Source organism: Muntiacus reevesi, chromosome 5, assembly GCF_963930625.1.
Source record: "Muntiacus reevesi chromosome 5, mMunRee1.1, whole genome shotgun sequence".
NCBI classification, from domain to species: Eukaryota; Metazoa; Chordata; class Mammalia; order Artiodactyla; family Cervidae; genus Muntiacus; species Muntiacus reevesi.
In genome coordinates, this window is record NC_089253.1 from 92,234,821 (window position 1) to 92,260,097 (window position 25,277).

Here is a 25,277-nt window from a genome sequence, read left to right on the forward strand (position 1 = left end):
CACCTGGGCATCAGTTCAGTTCAGTTCAGTTGCTCAGTTGTGTCTGACACCCGGGCACATATCTGCACAAAACTATAAATCAAGAAGATACATGCACCTCTGTGTTCACAGCAGCGCTACTCATAACAGCCAAGACATGGAAATAACCTAAGTGTTAAGTCTCCAAAAACAAATGAATGCATAAAGAAGATGAGCTACATATACACAATGAAATAATGCCACTTGCAACAACATGAACACAACTAGAGATTATCATATTAAGTGAAGTATGTCAGAAAGAGAAAGACAAATACCATATGATATCACTTTTATGTGGAATCTAAACTAGGAAACAAATGAATCTATCTAGGAAACAGAAACAGAATCAGAGACATAGAGAACAGACTGGTGGTTACCAAGGGAGAGAAGACTAGGGGAGGGATGAAGTGGGAGGCTGGGGTTAAAAGACGTAAGCTGTTATATACAGAATGGATACACAAGGTCCTATTGTATAGCCTACAGAACCATATTCATTATCCTAGGATAAACCAGGATGGAAAAGAATATTTTAAACCAAAATGTGTTTAAAATACGCATACAAAATGGAATCACTTTGCTGTACGCGGTATTTAACACAACATTGTAAATCAACGTCAGTGTTAAAAACAGAAGCTGACCCTCCTCAGCTGAGCCTCCAGATGAGACCTCAGCCCTGACTGGTGCATTGATTGCAGCCTATGAGAGACCCTGATACAGCAGACTCAGCTGAATCACTTCTAGAGTCTCAACCCTCAGAAACTGAGAATCAACCTGTCATTTTAAGTGGCTATGCTCGTGGTAATTTTTAATACACCAGTATTTAGCTAATACACTCATCTGATGAACTTTCACTTTAGATATTGTATTTTCCAATTCTAAAAATTCTACTCAGTTCTTTTTTCTTTCTTGTGGTTCTCTCCTCACACTGTTCATCTTGTCCTTTAAATCACTCAGGATATTTACAATAACTGTTTTAAAGGTTTTGTCATCTGGAGAATTCCCTGGTGCTCCAGTGGTTAAGAATCCACCTTTCAATGCAGGAGACTTGGGTTCGATCCCTGGTCGGGGAAGTAAGATCCCATATGACGCAGAGCGACTAAGCCCACACGCCACAACTAATGGCCCTACACATGACAACTAGAGAGCCTGCATGCCACAACTAAGACCTGATATAGCCAAATAAGTAAATATTAGAAAAAATAAATTCCTTGTCTCCTAATTCCATATCTGCACTACTTGAGGTTTCATTTCCATTGATTTTTATCCTGAACATGGGTCATATTTCCTAACCTGTTTAATAATTTTTGATCAAACGCAGGGCATTGGGGATGAGTGTGTATTTTGCTGTCTGACTTTAAAGAATATTGACTTTTCTTATGTAAGGCACTTGCATTACATGCAGGTCAACCTGTTCATTTTGAAGTTTGGTTTTATGCTTTGCTGGGGTGCATCTAGAGCAGTCTTTACTCCTGGGAGAGCCTAAGCCCTATTATTAAGTTGTGAGCCTCTAGGGTTTCTATTGAAGGCCCCAAGGGTTCAATAACATCTCTTCACACGGCCTCTTCCAAAAGTGAACATTTCCCAGTTCTGTATGAGCTTTGAGAATTTTTAGCTTATAGCTTCCAGTGGTTGTTTGTGGACCAACCTCACAGAGCTTCACCTTCTACACACTCAGCTTAATATTTAGCCAAAGACAGGGGGACCTACTATGCAGATTTCTGACCTCTTTCTCTGTTTATCTCTCCTCTTTCCAGTACTCTGTTTTACAAATTCCAGTTCCCTTGACCTCCCAAGCTCTGAGGTCCATCTCCTTAACTCAGCTAGACCACCATATTCTGCTTGTTCACCCACTCCCATCCCCAAACTACTGGAAATGGCTCCATCCAGAAAGCCAGAGTTCTTATTTGTATAGTCCCCTCAGGTATCCCAGTCCTGCACTGTCTATTTTCCAGTGTTTGACAACCGTTGTTTCACATTTTTTGTCCAGGGTTGTAGTTGGTTTTGTTGAGGTGGGAAGTTTGCTATTAATCTTTATCATTTCCATTAGAGGCCTATGGGTATTTTTAGAGATGAACAAGAGGAAATAGGATTGCCACTTGGCTCCATCCTTGGGTTCTTAAACATTTTACAGACACTCGGCTGGCTTACTCATGTTGGGGAGGGGAGGGGGGGAGGCAGATGTACCAGAAATGCTCCTCACTGGCTGGGTCATAACCCCTAAATCCCAAATCCTCATTAGCAGCACTCCTGAAAATCCATTCCTATGCCCTCTCAGCAAATAACTTGCCAGTGTGAGACAAAAAATCCTTAGTCCACCACAGATTTATTTATTCTGTGGGTTGCATCAGATTCCCTTTGTATAAAGTGATGTGAATATAATTTCTGAACTAAGACCCTTGATCTGATAATAGGTCTAGATATTTGAACACAGGAGGGGGTGGTCCCAGGAGACCTTGTCCATCGTAGGCATCTGGCCATAGGGACCATCTTTGTCCCCTCTTAGAGACCCAATCCTCACTGGATCTCCAAACAGGCTGATATGTGGAGTCAATCACCTGGCAAGCTTTTAAAAATTACAAATGCCCAGGTCCCATCCCAGACGACAAATGAGAACCTTGGCATCCCACGGTGATTCTGAGGCAAAGTCAAGAATCACTCTGTCTTCTTGTATCTTATGAAGCCAAAGGACTCTCAGACATGGAAGCTGATGGAAATGTCGGCAAGTCATCCAGAATCAGTCCTGGGGACACGAAGGTCACTCAACTTCAAGATGGGGAAAGACCGAGCTCTCTGAGTCACAGCAATTTGAAGCAGAACAGAAACTTCCTATTTGGAGAAGGTTTGGGCCAACTTCCTCCCCCTCCCTCAGCCTGTCCATTTTGTAGATGAAGAGACCAGCCCTAAGGGATTAAGTGACATGCCCAGCATCCCTCGGCCCAGGGCCAAGACACCCAACAAGACTTCCCCCACTGCCTCTCAGGCCCTCCTAAAATCCCATGAGTGGCCTCTTATGGCTCTTAGAAAAGAATCCAGAATTCTTACCGCAGCTGAACCTCCATGCAACCTGGCTCCAGGCCCCACTAGCCACAGCTGGCACTACCCTCTCCCTGTCCACCACTCCCCAAGCACACAGGTCCTCTCTGTCAGAGAAAACCAAGGTCCTTTCCAGCCTTTGGGCATCATGCTGTTCCATCTGAGAATGCCCTGCCCAGCTCTTCACAGCAATGGCCCTCCATGCTGAAAGTCACGGGTTGACTGTTCCTGATTCCTTTGGGCCCCTGGACTACCGAAGGCGAGGCACGCACACATGCTCAGTCGCTTCAGTCATGTCCGACTCTTTGCAACCCTATGCGCCATAGCCCACCAGGCTCCCCTGTTCAGGGGATTCTCCAGGCAAGAATACTAGAGTGGGTTGCGATGCCCTTCTCCAGGTGATCTTCCCAGCACAGGGATCAAACTTGTGTCTCCTGCATTGCAGGCAGATTCTTTACTGCTGAGCTGACCCCAAAGGCCAGGGTCTGGCCTTTATCTGGGGTTTTTCACACTCAGCACTTGTTTGTCACCCTCACCCCTTGCCAGGTGGTTCTGAGGTACTTACTGCTTACCCCCACCATGTCTGTCCCAACCCCACTAAGTTGGGGGCTTCAAGAGGGCAGAAAATGTACATGATTTCTACACCACTGTGTCTCCAATGCCCAGCCAAGGGCCTGGCATAGCGGGTTTATCATAATGTTTCTTGGATGGATAGATGGATGGATGGAAGAATTATGCAATTAATCAACAACTAATAAGTGACCAAAATCACTTTGTGTCTAACCTTCCAAATGCTAGGAAGGCAAAGAGCTTCACTTGGACCCGGTAGGAGAGTGCCTGGGATTTAGGGTCTCAGGCTCCATCTGTGGTGAACCCACAGCGGCGTCAGCCAGAAGACTGGCCAGCATGAGGTTATACTCTGAACACAATGATGCCAAAAGGCCAACCACCCTGGCGCCTGGCAGGGCCCCGGTTTCCCCATGAGTGAAACAATATCCATCCTTCCCTCCGCTGGTAAGCATGTATCCATTCTGCAGCCCTGCCATGGGGCAGGCCTCTTCTCTCGCCCTTCTGATGGGTCTGCATGAGCAAGAAGGAAGTTTAGATTCACCAGTTTCCACTCTGAACCAGCGTGGGAGCTGGGCTCCTCCACCCATGGGCAAAGGCTTTAATATTTAAGCTAGAAGCATCAGCCAAGCACCACCAAAAGAAAAGAGCTCAGTTTTCTTGTATTTTCTCCCACATGCCCCTCCAATCCCCAGCCACACCATCAGACAAGACCTACCCTCCCTACTGCGTCGCCTCCGAAGTTCCTGTTTATGAGGCAAAGCCTGCTGTGGGGCCGGCAGAAGAACAGAAGCAGAGTCTAAACAATGATCATGCTTATTAACAGTCATCGAGGGCCCAGCCTCTCGATTAGCACAGGATAGTCCTAACACTGCCCAGCAGAGATACAGTATAAGCCACATTTTAAATTTCCTAGTAGCAATGGTAAAGCAGTAAAAAGAAACTGGTGAAGCTAATTTTAATGATGTATTTTATTTGGCCAATATATTTAAAACATCATTTCAACATGTAATCAATAGAAACAGGAATGGGTTATTTAACATGACTTTTTTTTTTATGCTACATCTCAGAAACGCAATGTGTGTTTAATACATCTAGCATGTTGCAGTTGGGACACCTGGTGCTTGGGGACAGTCCAGGTGCTCAGGGGTGACAACGTGCCTGGTTGGGACCAGGCACCAGGAAGAGTCCAGTTGCTCACAGGTGGCAAATCTGGCACCCAACCCAAGCTGCCTGAGAAGGTACCGACAGAGAAAGCAAGAAAGAGGCTTGAAAGCCCAGCTCCCTGGTCCGCGCAGCCCCGCTTCCTGTCCTGCAGGTGCAGGTGCCATGTCGGTAATCAGGCAAACCCAGCAGAGGAAGCCACACTGCTGCTCGGGGCTCCCTCCAAATACTTGGATTAATTCACTTGTATTTATTTGCTTTTTATAAACAAAAGTCAGACTTAATGCATTCCATTCATCATGAGGAAAGGGCAGTAATCCTAAGGGGATCTGTCAAACAGACGCTCTTTCTGTAAATAAATAAAAAGGTGACTGTGCGGGAAAGGAAAATTACACTGAACTGAAATCTGGCAATTTTTTTTTTTTTTTGCCCCTTTTAGATCCATAAGCCAAAATATTGCTAAGGCTTTTTATAAACAAAGATAATGAGTTGTATAATTTATGTAAATTAAGTAATGCTGCTGCATTTTCTAGAAGTAACATAAACTGCATTATTTATTTGACGTGCCTTTTGGAGTAAAAATAATTATAATTGGATATTATACCTAACAGGTTTCTCCCATTGTTTCCTTATTAGTATCGCTGGTTTTGAATATAAAACACAGAATCACTGAGTTCACTGCAGGTGTGACTTTCCTTTTGCATGTATAAAGCCAAGGATGAGCTTTTGAAAAGATAGGAGTTAGATCAGGGCCCTTGACCACAGCTTTTGTGCCCAGAGGAAACTGCCCTGAGGCCTGGGCATGGCTCTGTCAGCAGGTATTTTCAACTAGCAGGGGGTACCAGTTTTTCGGCAGCTTGTGGGATACAGTTGATGTCATTTTCATTGCCTGACATCTTCCCATCGTCGCTATTCAAACTATGATTTATGACCAGCAGCATCAGCACCACCTGGGAGCTTGCTCTGAACGCAGCATCTCGAGGCTCCACCAAGACCAACAGAATCAGTATTCCCTGGGGACTTGTATGCACATTAAAGTTTGAGAAACCCTTTCTACATCATTTGCAGAAAAGACCCAGCCCCTCCCCGGACCCCAGTTGCAGGAGACAGACCTGCCCTCAGGAAGGCACAGGGCTGGGTCCCCCAAGTCCAACTGTTCCCGGCATCCACCCACATCTCCCCTTGCATCTCGCATATATTGTAATCAGCAGTACATAATCACACCCTGCAATTCTTAATATTATCATATTAGGAGCATTAAAAATGCAAGGAAGGATAATTAAGCAAAATAAATTAAACAAGGATCTTGAAATATGCAGCCTTGGAAATCCTTTCGTTGCCTAAATGCTTGCTAACATCTGTTAGCCTCTATCACACTTGCTAGCCTTTTTCTGATAGTCAAAGCACAAAATACGATCAAATACCAAATGTAAAAAGTTCTAATTCGTAACCTTGTTTATGCAGCAAAAGATGGCCCTAAGGAAGAGGCAAGAACTTTATTGAAAACCCATTGATCTTTGGAAGGACTGTCTTGTTTGGGAACAGAGGTCGGGGTACCTGCTACCCCCACTGCCCATCCTCCCACTCATTCAGTACCAGGGGCAGGGGAAAACAAAGCAAAAGCATCACAGCCCAAAAAGGAATGGAGGGTAATTTACTGAATTTATTTCATCTCATCTCCCTTAATCATGTAAAAACAAAACCCAAAAATGTTCTACATTCTGGTTTGTGTCCAACACAATGTGCAAACTAATTGAGTGTAAAAAGCATTCCTTTGCATTATATCAGTTAAAGTAAGTGTAACAATTGCTCTTCCTACCCCCAGGCTCTGTTTCATTCCTGTTTTTGTTATAATTCAGTCCATTCACAATATGTCATTGCAAACACTATTTGCAAAAGAAAGTATAAAAAACAGATTCTTTATTTCTTAGTGCATTTATTTTCATTTCCCTTCTCCAGTTCTCCACATTTATCCCGGGCTTCCATCTGGAGGGCTTAAAAAAGTTATAGACGAAGTTACTATACATAATGAGGCGCATGCTCATCTGGTATTTAGCCCAAAAATTTTTATTGCCAGGTGTTGTGAAAGGAAAAAAATGTGTGTGTATGGCCAAAATGCCATGCTGCTTCACATTTCCAAACATTTCATATTATGTCTGAAGGTGTTCTTTCATTTGGGAGGGGAGCAACTTGCATGGGCTTCCCAGGTGGAGCTCGTGGTAAAGAACCCATCTGCCAGTGCAGGAGACATATGACACGCAGGTTCAATCCCTGTGTTGGGAAGATATCCTGGAAGAGGGCATGGCAACACACTCTAGTATTCTTGCTTGGAGAATCCCACGGACAGAGGAGCCTGGCGGGCTACAGTCCATGGGGATGCAGAGTCAGATACAACTGAAGTGACTTAGCATGCAAAGTGTAAAAGCATCCATCATCCCCTACTTGCATGGGACTTACTTAACCGCCTCTGGGGAAAAGGCAAATGTGAGGGTTCTTCAAGCCAGCAGGAGGCTGCCGCTCTTAACCCACACTCCGTGGGAATGTCAGGCTCGAATCAATCACCAGGCAGACCACCGCCCCCATTGGGAACCTGAAATTGATGGGTTAGCTCCCCTCCACGTTCACTTCTGTTGTTTGGGAAATATAAACTGAGTCCCCACAGTGCACGGTGCTGGGGAGATAGAAGCTGATCCGCAGACAGGGAATCCAGAGCATCCTCCAAACCAGCATCTTCAGAGCAGCCCTGGGGATGTAGGCTCCAGGGGCAGAGAATATGATGAGAGCCGAGCAACCCAACCCCGCCCTGCTGTAAAGAGCCAAAGAAAGCCTCATTATACCTACCCTTAGGTGGGGGCTAGTATATAAGACTCTTTCAACTATTTCCCAGCAATTAAGGAATTAAAGGTCAGCAACAAGCTCCTTTCCTCCTGGACTGATTAGTCCAGTGGAAAGTCAAGCAGATCCTGTTTGTGAGAAATAACTGCTGAGCAGTTCGGGGTGGATTCTTTGGGGAAACTGAACCTAATACGGCATCACACTGACAATTAGGTCTAATTCCATGTATAAAAACACACAGCAAAATGAGGGAGGTTAAATAAAATTTCAGAGTCAGGGCGTCACACCAAAGAAAGTGCTAAGCGTGTGTTTCAGCTGCACTGCAGTTCTCAGAAGGAAGAGGGGAAAGACGGGTGTCTTGGGGTTTCCCAATTTCATCTCCCACAGTCTCCTATGGAAAAGATTACGGTATTTAACCATCTGTCTATTATTTTGGAAAGAGAAAGAGGTCATGGAGTATTCTGAAACTCAAGCTATCAGACAATGCTAATACCTTTGAAATGTCACCATAAGGCAGGCAGATTTGTCATCCTTGCTACGCGTCACTTGGGAGCTCCTTCTGCCTGGTCGGTCCTGCACTGGCGGCTGGATGGTCACATCTACGCTGCCTTCAGCAGTGCCTGCTAATCCCCCCTGGCTCCCCATCACCTGAGAAGGGGCGCAGGCCCAGGGCTTCCCACCTGCTGTCCTCTGCACAAATGCAGCCCACCAGATAAGCCTGGCTGCCCCATAGCTTCTGCAAGAACAGGGTCAGGGTAGCATCCTAAATTCCATTAGAGCTCTGAGGTCTCATAGGCATCCATAGTCCCCTCCAAGATTTATCAAACCGTTGAGGAAATTTCAAGCAAAGGGGGCAGTACCCTGGTCTCCACCAGCATCTTGTGTGCTAGAATACTTAGACCTCAGCTGAGCTTTTCAGCATTAAGAATGAGAAATGGAGGAACTTCCCTGTTGGTCCAGTGATTAAGTATCTGCCTTGCAATGCAGGGGACACAGGTTCGATCCTGGTCGGGGGACTAAGATGCTACATGGCTCAGAGCTACTGATCCCAAGAGCTACAAGTGGAGAATCTGCGTGCCCAATGCCACAACTAAGACCGGATGCAGCCAAATAAATAAATACTACTTTAAAAAAAGAATTAGAAGTGGGAAGACAAAGATGCGGAGATTAAAGGATTGTAAACTCTAGACACTGAGGAATAAAAGCAGATCATCCGTAAGGAAAGGATGGAAGGAAGCAAAGGGAGGGAAAAAAAACACAGCCACTTGGTTAGAATTTATGTTTCCGTAAGTGAAACATTAGGATTCTTGTACGAAGAAGAAATTATTGATACGTGTGTTCCCTTAAGGAAGCCTTCTCAGGAGGCCCGTTCCGGATTTAATAATAATCCATATTCTTTCCCTGAAATGGCAAACCGAGTCTCTGATTTCCTTATCACCTCCGCGGATACATGAATCATTAGGCTGCAAACCAGCAGTGGTTCCGTTTATCACATGCCACCTCGAATATTTAATAAAATAAATTCTAGATAATCAATTCGGGAAGAGTCAACATTTCTTAGGCTTTTGTAATAAATGTCTCCCTCTCGCATCCATCAGAAACCTGGACGTAAATCGTGGCAGTCGAGATGAAAGAGAAAGAGCCCGGTTTTCTCGTGCTGTCATGTAAACACTTAAACACGGACAAACAGCATTTGCGCCCTCCCCACGGCCTCTGTTCCGGGGGCATGTTGGCACATCAAACACATGCAGGCTGCTTCCAAGGCACTTCAAGCCCAAGGATACAGGCAGTAGTGCCTTTCCCTCTTCTGTGAGATCCTTCCTCTAACCCACCTGGTCTCAGCAAGGCCACACACCTTTGATTCAGCTGTCCCTGGACAAGGGACCTCTGAGCACATCACCGGGACTTGCCCACCCTCTCAGCAGTACCATGGAGCAAAGCCTTGGGCTCATGGGAGAGACAGGACTGGTTCCCAGTTTTCACCTCAAGCTCTGCTTTGCAGGAGGCTCTTCCTAGTTTCTTTAGATGGAGAACAATTATCCTATGTCACATGAAATAAGTGGAATTGTCAATAAATGTCAGGAGAAAGGAGAGACCCTAGTTTCACCAAGACAAATACAACTAACAATGCTGGCATGTTGTGCAGAAAAGTGTTAATTACTTGCAGAATTATAAGCCAAGTAGCAGAGACATTAGTTTGCTGATGAAGGTCCAACCAGTCAAACTATGGCTTTTCCAGTAGTCATGTATGGATGTGAGAGTTGGACTATAAAGAAAGCTGAGTGCTGAAGAATTGATGCTTTTGAACTGTGGTATTGGAGAAGACTCTTGAGAGTCCCTTGTACTGCAAAGAGATCAAACCAGTTAATCCTAAAGGAAATCAGTCCCGAATATTTATTGGAAGGGTTGATGTTGAAGCTGAAACTCCAATACTTTGGCCACCCGATGCAAAGAACTGACTCATTGGAAAAGACCCTGATTCTGGGAAAGACCGAAGGCGGGAGGAGAAGGGGACGATAGAGGATGAGATGGTTGGACAGCATCACCAACTCAATGGACATGAGTTTGAGCAAGCTCAAGGAGTTAGTGATGGACAGGGAAACCTGGTATGCCACAGTCCGTTGGATCGCAAAAAGTCGGACAAGACTGAGCTACTGAACTGAACCATGAATACCATCAGGTTGCAAACATGAATCCTAGGATGCACCAGTGATCGAATTTAAGTCTGTAAGAGGATTTGTGGCAAGTCCTTCATCATTCCTTGCCCATCTCTCACAAGTGTCCACAGCCCCTCCTATTTCTTCCACAACCTGCTGCTGTAACCTTGAACAGAAGTCTGTGAAGTTCATCCACAGTCCAAATCCAGCCCTCAGCATGCCTTTATAGATAAAGTCTTATTGGAACACAGTCACATCCATTCCTTAACTATGTCACCTACGGCTGCTTTCACGTTACAATAGTTGCCATGGAGACCTCTAAACTGCAACACCAAAACTATTTACAGGTTTCCATGCTACCCTAAAGGAACCTATTTCTATGAAACCTTTTGTAAGTTGCAACAGTGTAAAGCAAAGAAGCAATTACCTTAGGACACATCTAGCTAACAAAGACACAAAATAAATGGAGATAAAGCACAGGTGCTCAGACCCAGGTCACAGCTCTGGCAGCTGAATCCTGAGAAGCTGTATGTGGTTCTGGGGGAAGAAGCTTGGTGGCGGCACTCCCATCACTCAGGGTACAGCTTTCTCTACAATGATATCTGCAAAACCAATGCTGAATGCTATTTTTGCCTTTTTTCCTAAAAGTGAAAATTGTCTGGATTTCTTTTGGCTAGTGAAAACAGGTGCTAACGTAAGTCTTTCATAAAAGTGATGCAGCATAAATTGAACTTTTGAAAAGCAGGGAATTCCTGTACTGTCCAGCTCTTCACAAAAGAAACGCATTCATGTTATCCATTCATTCCAAAAGTGTTTACTGAGCACCAATTGTGTACCAGGTACCACGCCAAGCCCTGGACCACAGGGGGACACTGGATCAGTGCAAGAATGGGCTGCTTCACCTGGAGGAGAGAGGTCGAGGCTGCTTCTCGGTCATCGGCAGCCTCTCTGTGTGCCCTGTGTCCAGAGATTCGCTGTCCTACCCACGTAATGGCCAAGGGCAGAATAAGATCTAATAAGCTCAAACATCAGAGCCTATTCAGTGAGACATCTATACAGGATGCTTAGAGTCAAGTAATGAATTACCAGATGAACTTGTAAAATCTTCCTTTGGACATTTTTCTTAAGATAAGATTTTTAAAACTACCTGCCTAGGACTGAGTCACCAAGGGAGGATCCCACCAACAGCAATCTTTTTCCAAATCCACACGCCTCTGAATCATGGTGGGTAGGGGGTTCGTGCATGCATGCTAAGTCACTTCAGTCATGTCTGACTCTGTGCAACCCTATGGACTGTACCCAGCCAAGCTACTCCGTCCATGGGATTCCCCAGACAAGAATATTGGAGTGGGTTGCCACTCCCTTCTCCAGGGGATCTTCTCCACCCAGGGATGGAACCTGCATCTCTTTTGTCTCCTACATTGACAGGTGGATATTTTATCATACCAAAAGCAGATTTGGATTCAACAGAACTTGGGGAAGGACCTGAAATTCTACCCTTCTAAAGGGCTCCAAGCGGGCTGATATTGCTGACCAATGGACCACATGTGGGAGCAAACAGCCACGTGAAAACATAGGTGTCTCTGCTGGTGTTGGCCTTTGCAGGAGTTTTTTTTGCAACAAGAAGGAAAGGCAAACCCTGAAGGGCACACAGCACTACGAGGTGTTAGAATTAAGAAGAACAAAGAGGAAGTGCAAGGACATTTCATCTGTCTGGAAGAAAAACTCCAGAACAGAAAGGGGCTCTTTTGTGAAATTGCCTGCTTTATGGTTCTAACCTTGAGTCCAGGGAGGGCAAGTGTAGAGCAGCTTAGCAGCCACAAACTCCAACAAACACACATGAGAAACCAGGCAACCAGAGCCAGCCACCATCGAAGCGGCCTCCACCCTCCACTGCATAAGCCGTGTGAAGAGCTTCTCTGTTTCTCATTTACGCAGTAATGCTTCTCTCTGCCCCACTCCAGGGAGCACAAAAGCCCTTCACCTCATCTTTATTTCCCCATGGTTTTTGCTGGCCTGTGGGAAGTGGGCAGACAGAGCAATGGGGGCCCGATTACTCTGCAAGCCACATACCTTCTTCCCCTTGATGGTTTCAACTAAAGGGGGGCCAGGTGTGACTCTTCTAGGACAAGGCTGGTGATTCATGCTCTCCGAGAACCAAGAGCACAGCCCCACTGGAGACAAACCGCAGTCACCGATGACAGAAGTAAATTTGCCCAGCAATGTGAGGGAATTGAAAGATGTGCAGAAGATCAATAATTTACTATTCAGTCAAGCGAAGGCCAGAGATATCCTTTACCCAACGCAAACAACCAAATCTGGTCATTTACTGAGGTGGGTAGCAGTTAGGATATATATCATGTTCTTAAAAGGCACCCCCAGCCTCCAGACGAGGCCATAAATAATGCTTACAAATCAAGGCTGTGTGGCCTGGGTAACGTCTAACTTTGCGCCTGCTGAACGTGGAGGCCAAAACAGAGGAAGGCCCTGGGTGAATTTTGACAGTGGTGTTCAAGGGTTTCTGTTGTAATTGAATATGCTAAAATTTCCATTCATGTCCTTGTGGGCTAATCTGCAATGATATTAAGGGACTGTTATGATAATAATTAAATACAAGCTCGGCATACCAAGTTGGCATTCTGCAGCTCCACCTTCTCGGGGAGTTTCTAGTTCAGTAAGGCTGCAATCAAGTTTAAAAAGGGAATTGCAAAATATTTTACATGTTGTCATCTACCAGAGATATGAGGAAGGCAAAAACTATAAACGTGTTCCTTCAAAATCTTCCTGGCACCTCCTTGATTAACAAGTTGCTTTCTAAACACTGCTGGCAGGAGGCCTGCCTTCCTCCAGGCAGTGGTCTGTAAGGGCACGGAACTCAGGCTTCCGCAGACCTCCTGGGAGAGGAGGCACCTAGGACTCGCTTCTCAGAGAGGGCAGGAAGGGCCCCAGCCTGGCAGCATGTGGGTTCATCAGCTAACTAACTGCCAGGAAGTTCTTCTTTCCTAAGCCAGGGCCAGTGTCTGTCCTTGTTTTTCTGGTTCCTGTATTGATGATGTGTCTGGAGAGAAACCAACCCAATTCCTCAAGTCTTCAATGAGACCGATACCCAAGCAGCCAAATCTCTGTCTGCGAAGACACCCAGGAAACTGCTCTGATGGTGAGAGGGTAGCCAGACAAAATACAGGACTACATGTGAGCTTCAGAGATGCACCAGATAACTTTTCAGTATAAGAGACTTTCCTGGTGATATAGTGGATGGGGATCTGCCTGCCAGTGCAGAGGCCACAAGTTTGATCCCTGGTCCTGGAAGATTCCACATGCCATCTTAGCCCATGTGCCACAGCTATTGAGCCTGCACTCTAGAGCCTGGGAGGGAAGCCACAAACTCCTGAAGCCCAAGTGCCCTAGAGCCCATGATACACAAGAAAAGCCACCACAATCAGTAACCCGTGCACTGCAATAGAGTAGCCCCCACTCACTGCAGCTGGAGAAGGCCTGAGCACAGCAAAGAAGACTCAACACAACCAAAAATAAACAAACTATTAGTAAAAAGCTTTAGTATAAGTATGTCCCAAATATTGCAAGGACCATACTTGCACTAAAAAATCAATTTTTGTTTAACTCAAGTTCAAATGGGACTGAGCATCTATATCTCATGTATGTGTATGGGTGTGTGCATGTGTGTGTATGTGTGTGTGTGTGTGTGTGTGCATGCATGCACACTAAATCTGGCAACCCTACATGGGGAGAGTGAGCACACAGACCCTTATCACTATGGTGAGAATATCCTGTAGCTTCAGGAGTAATGGAAATGGGCAGTTTATCCCGGGAGCAGATTCACATAACATGGAAATATAAGAAGCTCCTAAAAGACTGGGCTGAAACTAGAGCTAAGACAGGTCATGTAGGGTATTCAGAGTGTTGAGGACAAACTCCCAACCTCGGAAGTGGATGACATCCAGGTCTTCTGCAGCCCGTGGTCGCCTGACAGAGCCAGGCTCCTGGACTGGAGGCTCAGTGAGGTAAGAGCTCTTTTCCCTTGACTGGTTGGAGTTATGAGGAAGGGCTGACCAGTGACCAAAAAGGGGCCCATCACTTCTCCGAAAGGCTTTCCTGATCCCCAGTCTTGATTTTGACCCAGGCTTTTGTGCTCAGTGCTATATCTTAATCTTTTCATTCCCAGGATTCTGTGGACCAAGAACACATCTTCTGGGGATCCAGGTACTTTGGAAGTCAATGAGGTATAGTGATGAGGAAACTGGGAATTTGAAAGACAATTTCTCAGACAGACCTGGGAGGGTATGGTATCTTGACTCTGATATTAACCAGCTAGTGTATCCTTGGATACATTTCTTTGTGTGCTCAGTTGCTCAGTCATGTCTGGCTCTGTGACTCCATGGACTGTAGCCTGCCAGGCTCCTCTGCGCATGGAATTCTCCAGGCAAGAATACGGGAATGGGTTGCTGTTTCCTACTCTAGGGGATTGTCCCGACCCAGGAATTCAGCCCATGTCTCCTGGATTCTTTACCACTCTATCACCTGGGAAACCCCCATTTTTTTACCTCCAGAAAATTAATTACTTTGTCAAAAATGAAGATCATGGGACTTCTCCAGTGCTCGAATGGTTTTAAGAATCTGCATGCCAATGCAAGAGTCACAGGCTCAACCCCTGGTCCCGGAACATTCCATGTGCTACAGGGCAACTAAACCCATGTGCTGCAACTACGAGCCCGTGCTCGCTAGAGCCTGCGCTCTGCAACAAGGGATGCCATCACAACAAGACGCCCGTGGACCGCAACAAAAAGCAGACTCTACTTGCCACAACTAGAGAAAGCCCACACATGACAGCAAAGATCCAGGAGAGCCAGAAATACATAAACACAAAGAGGATCATGGCAGTACCTACCCATGCTTGGTAGGCATGCTGCCAAGTCACTGAATGAGATGGTACTTATCAAGTGCTAGGTACAGGAGCAAGTATTGAATAGATATTCACTAAATGACACATAACATCCTTGCTGTTGCATCATCAGCTGGCTGTGGTCAGGGACGAGGGAGCCCCAAGAAGAGAAGTAGAACCAGCACCCTGGTCAGGCCTCCATGAGCTGGCGGATTGTGAACAGAAAGTGTGCTCTGGCCCCTTCAAAATGTAGCTGGCTTATGTTATTTATTAGTTAAAATTTAATTATATGAATTGGGTAGGGACGTGCCACCAGGGATGCTAAGTAATTAGAAATTAAGGAGAGACTATGGATTTGTGTTCCTGAATTGATTCCACCAAAACACACCCAGGTAACAGGAAATTAAGTTTAATGTGTGCGCGTGCCAGCAGAATGTGGCACAAAAATTCGGATGATTGAAAGTCAAAAGAGAACCCCGGGAGACTCTCCCAGCTACCATTTAACAGACTGGCTCCCAGGGCTTCCCTGGTGGCTCAGTGGTAAAGAATCCATCTGCCAAGTCAGGAGACACGGGTTCAATCCCTGGTCTGGAAGATCCAACATGCCGCAAGACAACTAAGCCCATGAGCTGCAACTGCTGAAACCGACATGCCCTATAGCTTATGCTCTGCAACAAGAGAAGCCACTGCAATGAGAAGCCCTCGTACTGCAACTAGAGAAAACCTGTGTGCAGCAATGAAGACCCAGCACAGCCATATGTAAATAAATAAATCTTCAAAAAAAAAAAGGGACTGGCTCCCTGAACTGGAGACAGTCATAAGACCAGACACCTTGATCACATCTCTCAGAATCAGATGGGAAGGGTGGATGAGACTGGACATCCCCAAGATCTGAGTTCGATTCTCAGACATGTGACCAGCAGGGATAAAAATACCTGCTGTGACTGAATGGCAGGGCTGGGGCGAGGCTCAGAGGAGGGGGTACCTGTGAAGGCGGGTGGTCCTTCAGCAGATCCCCCTGCTCAGAGCAAGTTGCCGTGGGTGACTGAGGAGAACCTCTCCTCAGATAGAGAAACAAGTTTGTCCCCAAACCATTTCTCGATCGCAACAATCAACATACCATACTACAATGACAGTTTCAAGTTTCTGAAGGTTCCCCAGTAGGATCCTCTGTCTTACTTGCCTGTCTCTATCCTCTCTGAATCACCTGGTATCTAGACAGCAGATAACAGCATTAAGTATCTAGAAAATCTGTGTTGTTTAGTCACTAAGCTGTGTCCCACTCTTTGCGACCCCATGGACCCCATCAGACTCCTCTGTCCATGGGATTTTTCACAGCAAGAATACTGAAGCAGGTTGCCATTTCCTTCTCCAGGGGATCTTCCTGACCCAGGGGTCAAACCTGTGTCTCCTGCATTGGCAGGTAAATTCTCTACCACTGAGTCACCAGGGAAGCCCAATCTAGAAAATAGTATATGTTTATTAAACTGGACAGAACTCATATAGACTCACAGTGAACACTTCCTCAAGGGAGGCGCAGGTGGAGTGCTATAGCAATTAAAAACAGGATAATTTCTTCTGGCTGTAGAAGATCAGAGAAGATACCCTGGAAGGTTCAGAAGTTATTAATACAAGGCTGGCAGACGTGGAAAAAAGAGGTTTTGAGCAAGGAACTCTTTATACAATGTAGACCAGTGGGCTCATGGCAAGTCTGAAGAGGAATGGGATGACATAATACATCCACAGACCAAAGCCACATGATCATTTACAGAAGGCAAGAAAAAATCTGCATTCTTTTTAAAAGCACAGAGTGCCAACACAGACTCATTTGCCCCTCCCTGAGCTTCTGCCACTCAGCTGTTTCATCAGTCAACTCACTTCCTCCTTATCTATTCATTGCCATTTCCCAAACCTGATTTGAGCACCATACATGTTTGTGGCTGACTATTTTAAATATTTCCCATCAGCTGCAAGCAAGATACCTATTTATCTTATTGCTGCAAGCAGAGCTGAAATGATCTGGCATCGCCACGAGGCAGACAGTTATTTCATGCCCTGCTAATTCCTAATGTGATAACTACAATATTGCTCCTACTTTTAAAAGAGGTGCCTTTTTTGTTCCTTCTTAATATGTGGCCTAAGTGTCCAAGTAAAGAACCTCACTTCTAATAAGGCCAAGTCCAAAAACATAACGTTGCCTACTGCTGCCATGTTCCAGATGGGGCATTGAGCTTTCAGGTGTTCAGTTGAGAAGTCAAAGCAGTTTTTCATTCTTTCAGGCGGCACAAACAGGTCAGCAAAACAAAACTCTCTCTTTACAACTGAAAATTCCAATCAGAGGCAATGGCGGCCCTTTCTGCAGGGCAGATGATCCAGACGAGGGGGTTCCTTTCCACCTCGGAACAGGCTCGGGAGGAAGGATGTGTTTGTTCATGCTAACCACGGTCAAATCAACAACCTCTGGTTCAAGTCAAATACCCACTGGTTCTAAAGGCAGGATGTCTATGGCAAGGAAAACCTTGTGACCAGAGCAGAGAGAGCCTTGTCCCCAGGGGGTGAGCGTCTGGTGTGCAAAGGACTGGAAGAGACGCTGACACGTTGTAAGTCTGGGCACCTGTTGCTTTAAATCATCTTAGCTATTTTTCAACAGCCTCTGTCTCTGTTCACTGATACTCCCCATCCCTACCTTGCCACTGTCTGGCTCCTCCAGCACCTAGTGCCCTGTGTCTATGTCTTAAGACCAAGTCTGCCTTAGACACCTATGTGTCCTCCTATCCCAGCCCTCAGGAACCCCCAGTTGTGAGCTTGATTTTTTTTTTTTTTTTTGGTCCCCACGAGATGGGGAGTGTTCTTGATGACATTACCACATCTTCAGTACCTTCCCCAGTGATAGTGGGTAGAAAGTATTTGACAGCAGGCTGATGAGCAAAGGGTATGTGCTGGACTTGACCCGAAACCCCACCAGAATGCCCAGGGCAAGTGTTCACACTGTAGAGCCAGGCAGGTCTTGGCTCAAGTCCCAGCTCCACACTGATTCAGGGTGGGATGTGGAGCAAGAAAGACCTCTCACGGCGCCATCGCTTCATCAATGAAGTGGGTGTAACAGTATGTACCTAGCATGGATGTTTTGAGAAGGGTTGAGTGAGATAGCATACCAGGCATATAGGAGATTCATAAGCCTGCAGCCAGGTGTAGCTCCTGTTATGACAGCGGTCCCCAAACTTTTTCGGCACCAGGGACCAGTTTTATGGAAGATAATGTTTCCACAGACCGGTGAGTAGGGTGGGGATGGTTTGGGGATGATTCAAGAACATTATACTTATTGTGTATTTTATTTCTACTATTATTACATCAGCTCCGCGTCAGATCATCAGACATTAGATCCCGGAGGCTGGGGATCCCTGAGTGATTGGACCCCAGCAGTGAGGGTGTTGGGAGGTCGACAGCCTGAATTCTGAGACACTGGGCACTTTCAGGAGAGAGGTGTGCAGACACGGCTGAAGACAGCCAGAGAAGAGCACCGTGAACTTGAAAAGTGCTCTTCTAGATCAGCTTGAAGAACATCTCCCTGGGCTGACTTCACTCAGCTCATCCCAGCCGTGGTGTGGCAATCCCAGGGGCACGGGGTCACAAGATGTACCTCTCTACTCTCCAGGAATACCCCCCACCTCCCTGCCAAAAACAGCTCGTCTCCCCCACCCAGGCCCCAGGTAAGCAGGCATCAATCTACCTGGTGAGCAGGACCCGTTTCAGGCCTGCTGAGATTTCATCTCACGAAACATTGACACCACAACCACCTTCTTTTTTCCTCCCTGCCAACCTCTGTCATCCCTAGAAACCTTATCGAGCTGGCTTCTCCTTGGCTTACAGACAAGACAACTAATCACGGACCTTAGAGCTCAACAGCCTCCAAAGCAGCTGCCCCCATCCTGGGCCAGGATGAGAAAATCAATGTGCCTCTGAGTTGCTGTCTGTGCCGAGGGCCCCAGCCTCTGAGAACAAAAGCAGCCAGGCCTCAAGCAGTTCTGTGAACAGGGCTGGAAGTTTTCCTGGCCTGAGGGAAGGCTTACAGCAAGTGATGTGTTAAACGGTGGATCCAAATATCTTTATCATGCCCTTGAAGAGAGGAAACTGGGCGGGTGGTAGAAAAATCACAGCCCCAAGACCCGGGCAGGGCTGTCTGCCTCACCCAGCAGTAGGGGTAGCTGGCGGGCACCGTGTCTGGCATGATATAGGTACTCAGTCCACAGAAACCACTGGATTGAATCCAATGAAGAAGAAAGTGAAAGTGTTAGTTGCTCAGTCCTGTCTGACTCTTTGTGACCCCATGGACTGTAGCCCACCAGGCACCTCTGTCCATGGAATTCTCCAGGCAAGAATACTGGAGTGGAGTGCCATTCCCTTCTCCAAGGGATCTTCCCAACCCAGGGATCGAATCAGGGTCTTAGGCATTGCAGGCAGATTTACCATCTGAGCCACCAAGGAGGACTGAAGAAGGAAGAAGGGTCCAAACTGGGAAGCCCCTCCCCTTATGAGATTCAAAACCCACCTGTGTTCACATGGCAGTTTCCCAGGTGCAAAGGACCACCTGCCTACTGTCCCCAGAAGGACCACTGGGCTTCAGTTACTGGTCTAGCTCAGAACAAAGGCAGGAGAAATGCCACTGAGAAGTGGAACTTGTCTTGCCAGAGAAGCCTTCCTTTGGGACTGTTTACAAATCCTGCCCAGGGTAGACAATCCGCAGCAGAGGACTTCCATGAACACCAGAATGAACAAGCTCATCTCCACAAGTAACTGAGAACAACTCGAATTCACACTGAACAGGGTACCTTCTTTCACCTCGCAGCACACAAGAGGCACAGAAGAAATGCTCATTCTCAGTGCTGGTGGGAGGGCGGTTGGCACAACCACTCGGGAGCAATTTGGCCATATCCAGTAAGACTGAGGGGCTTCCCAGATGGCACTGGGAACCCACCTGCCAATGCAGGAGATGCAAGAGACGCGGGTTCGATCCCTGGGTCAGGAAGATCCCTAGAGGAGGAAATGGCAACCCACTCCAGTATTCTTGTCTGGAAAAATCCCATGGACAGAGGACCCTGGCATGCTACAGTCCACGGGGTTGCAAAGAGTCAGACATGACTGAGCAACTGAGTAAGACTGAAAATTCTCAGACCCTACACCCAGCAATGCCAAGTCTTGCACAAGCAGGCAAGAATCGTAACATTGACCCAAACATCATAATGTTGGAAAACTGGAAAGAATCCAAAGTTCATCCACCAAGGAGGGTCTCAAATGCTGCTAAGTTGAATACTCCAGAACAGTTCAAAGGGATGAAGGACTCTCAGAACCACATGACTAAATGAGAAAGGTAAGCCAGGAAACACTATGGAAGTTATGACACACAGTTCCACCCAACTGTAAGATCTTTGCTTACAGGAAGCTTCTTCTCACCCAGGAAGCTTCTCTGATTATCCCAGGCCACTCTGAACCCCCAGAACATGCCTCTTTAAAGCTCAGCCTTCCATACTGCTCAGCACTGTTAGTGACTTTTAGACACGTATATGGCTACCTCCTCCATTTGAAGGTGAGTTCTTGGGACCCAGAACACCACTCCTGTTTCCTCAGTGGACACCACAGGGCCCTCCCTGCACAAGGCAGGGCCACAGGGAGGCGTTTGCTGATCGACTCAATGGGACAGCTCCCCAGACTCACTGGGATCAGCCACCACATCTCACTGGGTGAGAGCCTCACTCTCACTGTGGGGCCTCACTCTCCAAGAACCTGAAAACATACCCCCCTTGTGATGCTGCCAAGGCTCCTCCAAGCCTGCCTCCCATCACTATCTCCCCACCGCCACTCATGCCCAGAAAGTCATGGAAAACCGCCACCACCTTGTCCATTCATCCCTTTCCTCGGTGGTCTGAGGGTCCAATCCACCTCCCCACCATGTCTACACATTAGCCTGCAGGAAAGGGAGCCACAAATCACTCCAAACATAAATGTGACCTTAAAATACCCATAAATCATTCTGATTCCATCTAGTGACGATTCTAATTTACAACAGGAAGGAAGAAAATGAACACTGGGGCTTTTTACCCCCCTGAGCTTTGGCTGCTGCCAAGCCAGAATCCCACCCCACTGTTATTAATACTTACAACCAGAAGTTCCAGAGTTACATAGCATAGAGATGAAATCTACCAGATGCCCATGGGCACAGGGGCTGAGGGCCATGGTTTGGCTGTGAATTCCCACAGCCTGGGTGGCCCTTCATTAGGGGCTCCACCCACACTTGTCACTTTCTACCTATCCCTTCATCAGGGGAGATCAGAGCAAAACCCTGCCTTCTTTTGATCCCTGTAACAATGCCTAATCTGTTTCCACAATCACCAGCCACAGTCCAGGGGTTGGGTCTGGAGCAGCCTGTTGAGGTAATCTGCATTTGAATGTTCTCTACAGTTGCTTTTTCCTGGCTGTGCAAGCAATGAACCCATGAGAACAGAGGGAACTGGGGTTTCTCCTACCCCAGCTTTTTCTTTGTTCATCATCATAAAGCATTGTTATTAGGTGTTTTTTAAAAAAAATGCAAAAGCATAAAACAAAAGTTATCTCCCTCTGTGGGGCAATATAATAAAAGCCATTGGATGCTATTTTTAACAGCCATAAAAGCACATGATTAATATAGAAGAAGTCATAATGACAAAGTGCGTCACAAAGAGCATCAGCGTGGAGGGTGAGCCGTTGAACTCGAGTGGGTCCCAGCCATCAATCCTGATATACTGGAGGACCCAAAGTACCAGTGGACTCCGGGAGGCCCCTTTCTGGCCACTGTGAAATCCCAGGTGGATCGTGGCCAACTTCTGGTCCTGGTCCAAGACAGGAGCTGTCAGATTCCCAGGGAAGGTCCTTTACGAGGACCAGCAAGAAAAGCAAAGAGGGTTCTCTCACTAACTTGCAGGCCAAGACACACCGTGATTCAAGTTCTCTCTCTCCTGCTATGACATGTGGCTCAGCCCCTCAAACAATGGAAAAGAGGAACCAGGGGACTGTCTCCGTGGCTCCCTAAGGGTGAGAGCGTGCGGGGTCAGGACGATAGCAAGGAAACCAGACCGTGCCCTGTTCCCCCGCAGGCCCCAAACTGAAGTTGGCACAACATTCCGAGATGCCCTCTGCAGTGCCCACCTCTGCCCCAGCCCTGAGACACACCTGTTAGCCCATCTAATGATCTGCAACCCCTGCGAGCTCCCTGAGGCTGCAACACCCAGCGGGAAACAGAAGGGTCTGTCAGTAGAGGGAGGGAAGCCAGGTTTTGGGTGGGGACCGCCGGTTCCCAGGGGACCCGCTCAACTGAGCGCCACCTGGAGAGGAAGATGCCACACACAGCTCCCCGTTCTCTCACAAACTCTCAAAGCACCAGTGGCTCCCTGGGATCTGCAGGAACCTTGCAGATCCCAATGTATATGCCAAGGACTCTCAAGAATCAGAAACACCTTAGTTAAATCTGATTTCATGGAAATTGTAAATGGAGACTATTAGGGTAAGAAGGTAGGAAAAAAGAGAAACAACAAATGGGGTCTTGGCAAACAAAAATGCCTTTGAACAATACGGGCCTGGCATCAAATAACCCCAGAGCAATCCCTTCCTCTTGCAGCCTGGAAATGACGTTCGTGAAGCAAGAGAGCTTTTCTGTTCTTTACCTCCACTCCCTGGACCTTCAGTTTCATGTGGTCCTCTCGGGTCGTTTTGCCATCTTTCCTCTTTTTCCAGCAATATCCATCTTTCCTGTATTTCACTTTCTTCCTGTTGTAGAGAATCATGGAGCCATTCTGGGGTCTGGAAACAACAAATGGTTAAGTCACCAAGAGAACCAAGCAAGAAAAAAAATTTATGAAGAAAGATATCATAGACCAGTAAAAGTCTCTACAGAAAAGCAATATTCCACATTTGCTGGAACATAATTTTTCACCTTTTATTGCAGCTCCCTGGATTAACCGTGTTTTACGGCCAGCCAAAATTTGCTTGTGGATTTGGTACCTAATGAATTAAATGTGTCAATGATAGGCTTAAAAAACATCCCCTTAGTAATATCCACCGTCTAATCAGGATATACGATGTGGGGGCCTGAGCTCTGCCCTGAAAAGCAGGAAAAAGAGAGAAAGCAAAAAAGAGCCGGGGGTGTTGTCGCAGCCTGCAATATCTTATCTCTTGTGGAAAGATTTTCTGCACATCTTTTAATCCATCACCCTACATTAGGAAATAAATAAGTTTAACGCAGACACTAGATGACTATGTTAAACGCAGACCAGTGGAAGAACTAGACGCCGAGGCCAGATGCTCTGATTCATTGCCTGCATTTAGATTCCTGCTGGATGGGGAAGAGCCCTACAGCACTTCTTCCCAAGCAAGCTAAGTACCTGATTTTTTCCCATTTGGGCTTCAGCTGTCAAAGGGCTCAGCACCGCCAGGTAATCTGTCTATTCTGTCCACGACCATAGTAAGTTAGAAAAATAGTTACCCACATGCTCATGCTAAGAGCAGGAGGGCTGTTCTCTGTGCCCTTTACAAAGAACAAAGAGAATTTTCCTGAAAGACCTCAAGTGGCAACCACAGAGAGCAAAGGATGTTTACTCTCATCCTCATAGCCCTGAAGAAAGTGAAAGTGTTAGCCACTTAGTCCTGTCCCCCCAAGGCTCCTCTGTCCATGGGATTTCCCAGGCAAGAATACTGGAGTAAGTTGCCGTTTTTTTCTTCAGGGGATCTTCCCAACCCAGGGTTCGAACCCAGGTCTCTTGCATCATAAGCAGATTCTTTACCATCCGAGCCACCAGGGAAACCCCTCATAGCCATCACCTTGATGTATTTTAGTTTGGGGACATCAAGGAAACAAAGAACTAAACTCTCCTGGCTGCTGAGGGCAGGTATTGTGGCAAAACTTCCAGAATAAAGTTCCAATAGCTGTAGCCTGGAACATCCTTCAAGGAAGATGCCCCTGAAAGCTACAGCACACGGTACACCCACCCTGGTCAGCTCTGTATCCCTCTCCACCTGAAGGCTCAGCACAGAGAAAGGAAAGGCCAGTGATCTGAGTACCCAGGGGACCACACAGGCCTTCTAGCTCCCTCCTAGCCAGTGTGAGACAGCTCCTGACACAAACAGGGCAAAGCAAGGGCTTTCCTCTTTTTTTAATTTAATTTAATTTTTATTCCTTAGCTGCAAGATGTGGAATGCTGGATCTTAGTTCCCTGACCAAGGACTGAACCCACACCCCCTGCAGTGAAAGCGTGGAGTCTTAACCACTGAACTGCCAGGGAAGTCTTTTTTTTTAATCAATATATTTTTTATTGAAGTACAGTTGATTTGCAATGTTGTGCTAATTTCTGCTGCACAGAAAAATGATTTAAGCATACATACATATACCCTGATGCTAGGAATGATTGAAGGCAAAAGGAGAAGAGGGTGGCAGAGGATGAGATTGTGAGATAGCATCACCAACTCATTGGCCATGAATATGAGCAAACTCCAGGAGATAGTGAAGGACAGGAAAGCTTGGCATGCTGTAGTCCATGGGGTTGCAGAATCGGGCAGAACTTAGTGACTGAACAACAACATATATGTATGTGTGTATATATATAAACACACATACATTTTGGGGGCTTCCATGCTGGCTCAACGGGTAAAGAATCCACCTGCAATGCAGGAGATGTAAAAGATGCAGAAAGATCCCTGGAGGAGGGCATGGCAACCTACTCCAGTATTCCTGCCTGGAGAATCCCATGGACAGAGGAGCCTGGTGGGCTACAATCCATGGGGTCTCACAAAGTCAGATGCATGCATACATTTTTAAAAATACTCTTTGCTATTATGGTTTATCATAGGATATTGAGTAGAGTTTCCTGTGTTATATAGTAGGATCTTGTTTATTCACTCTATATATAAAAGCTTACATCTGCTAACTCCAACCTCTCACTCCATCCCTCCCCCAACCCCCTCCCCTTGGCAACCTCCACTCTGTTCTCTGTGCCCAGGATTCTGTTTCTGTTAGATAGATTCCTTCTGATGCAAGCTGGCTGCTGTTTCTCTGCTGCAGTAGAGGTGAGGAAGTTTGC

The 25,277-nt window shown here is 46.6% G+C and overlaps 1 protein-coding gene across 1 annotated transcript in view; it reads right to left on the reverse strand.

The window, feature by feature from the left end:
• CAMTA1 (calmodulin binding transcription activator 1) overlaps positions 1 to 25,277 on the reverse strand; it is a 943,590-nt gene that overhangs the window by 479,045 nt on the left and 439,268 nt on the right. Inside the window, exon 5 of the mRNA XM_065935842.1 lies at positions 22,869 to 23,004. Coding sequence (XP_065791914.1) covers positions 22,869 to 23,004 — 136 coding nt within the window. The remainder of the gene's footprint in view (positions 1 to 22,868; positions 23,005 to 25,277) is intronic.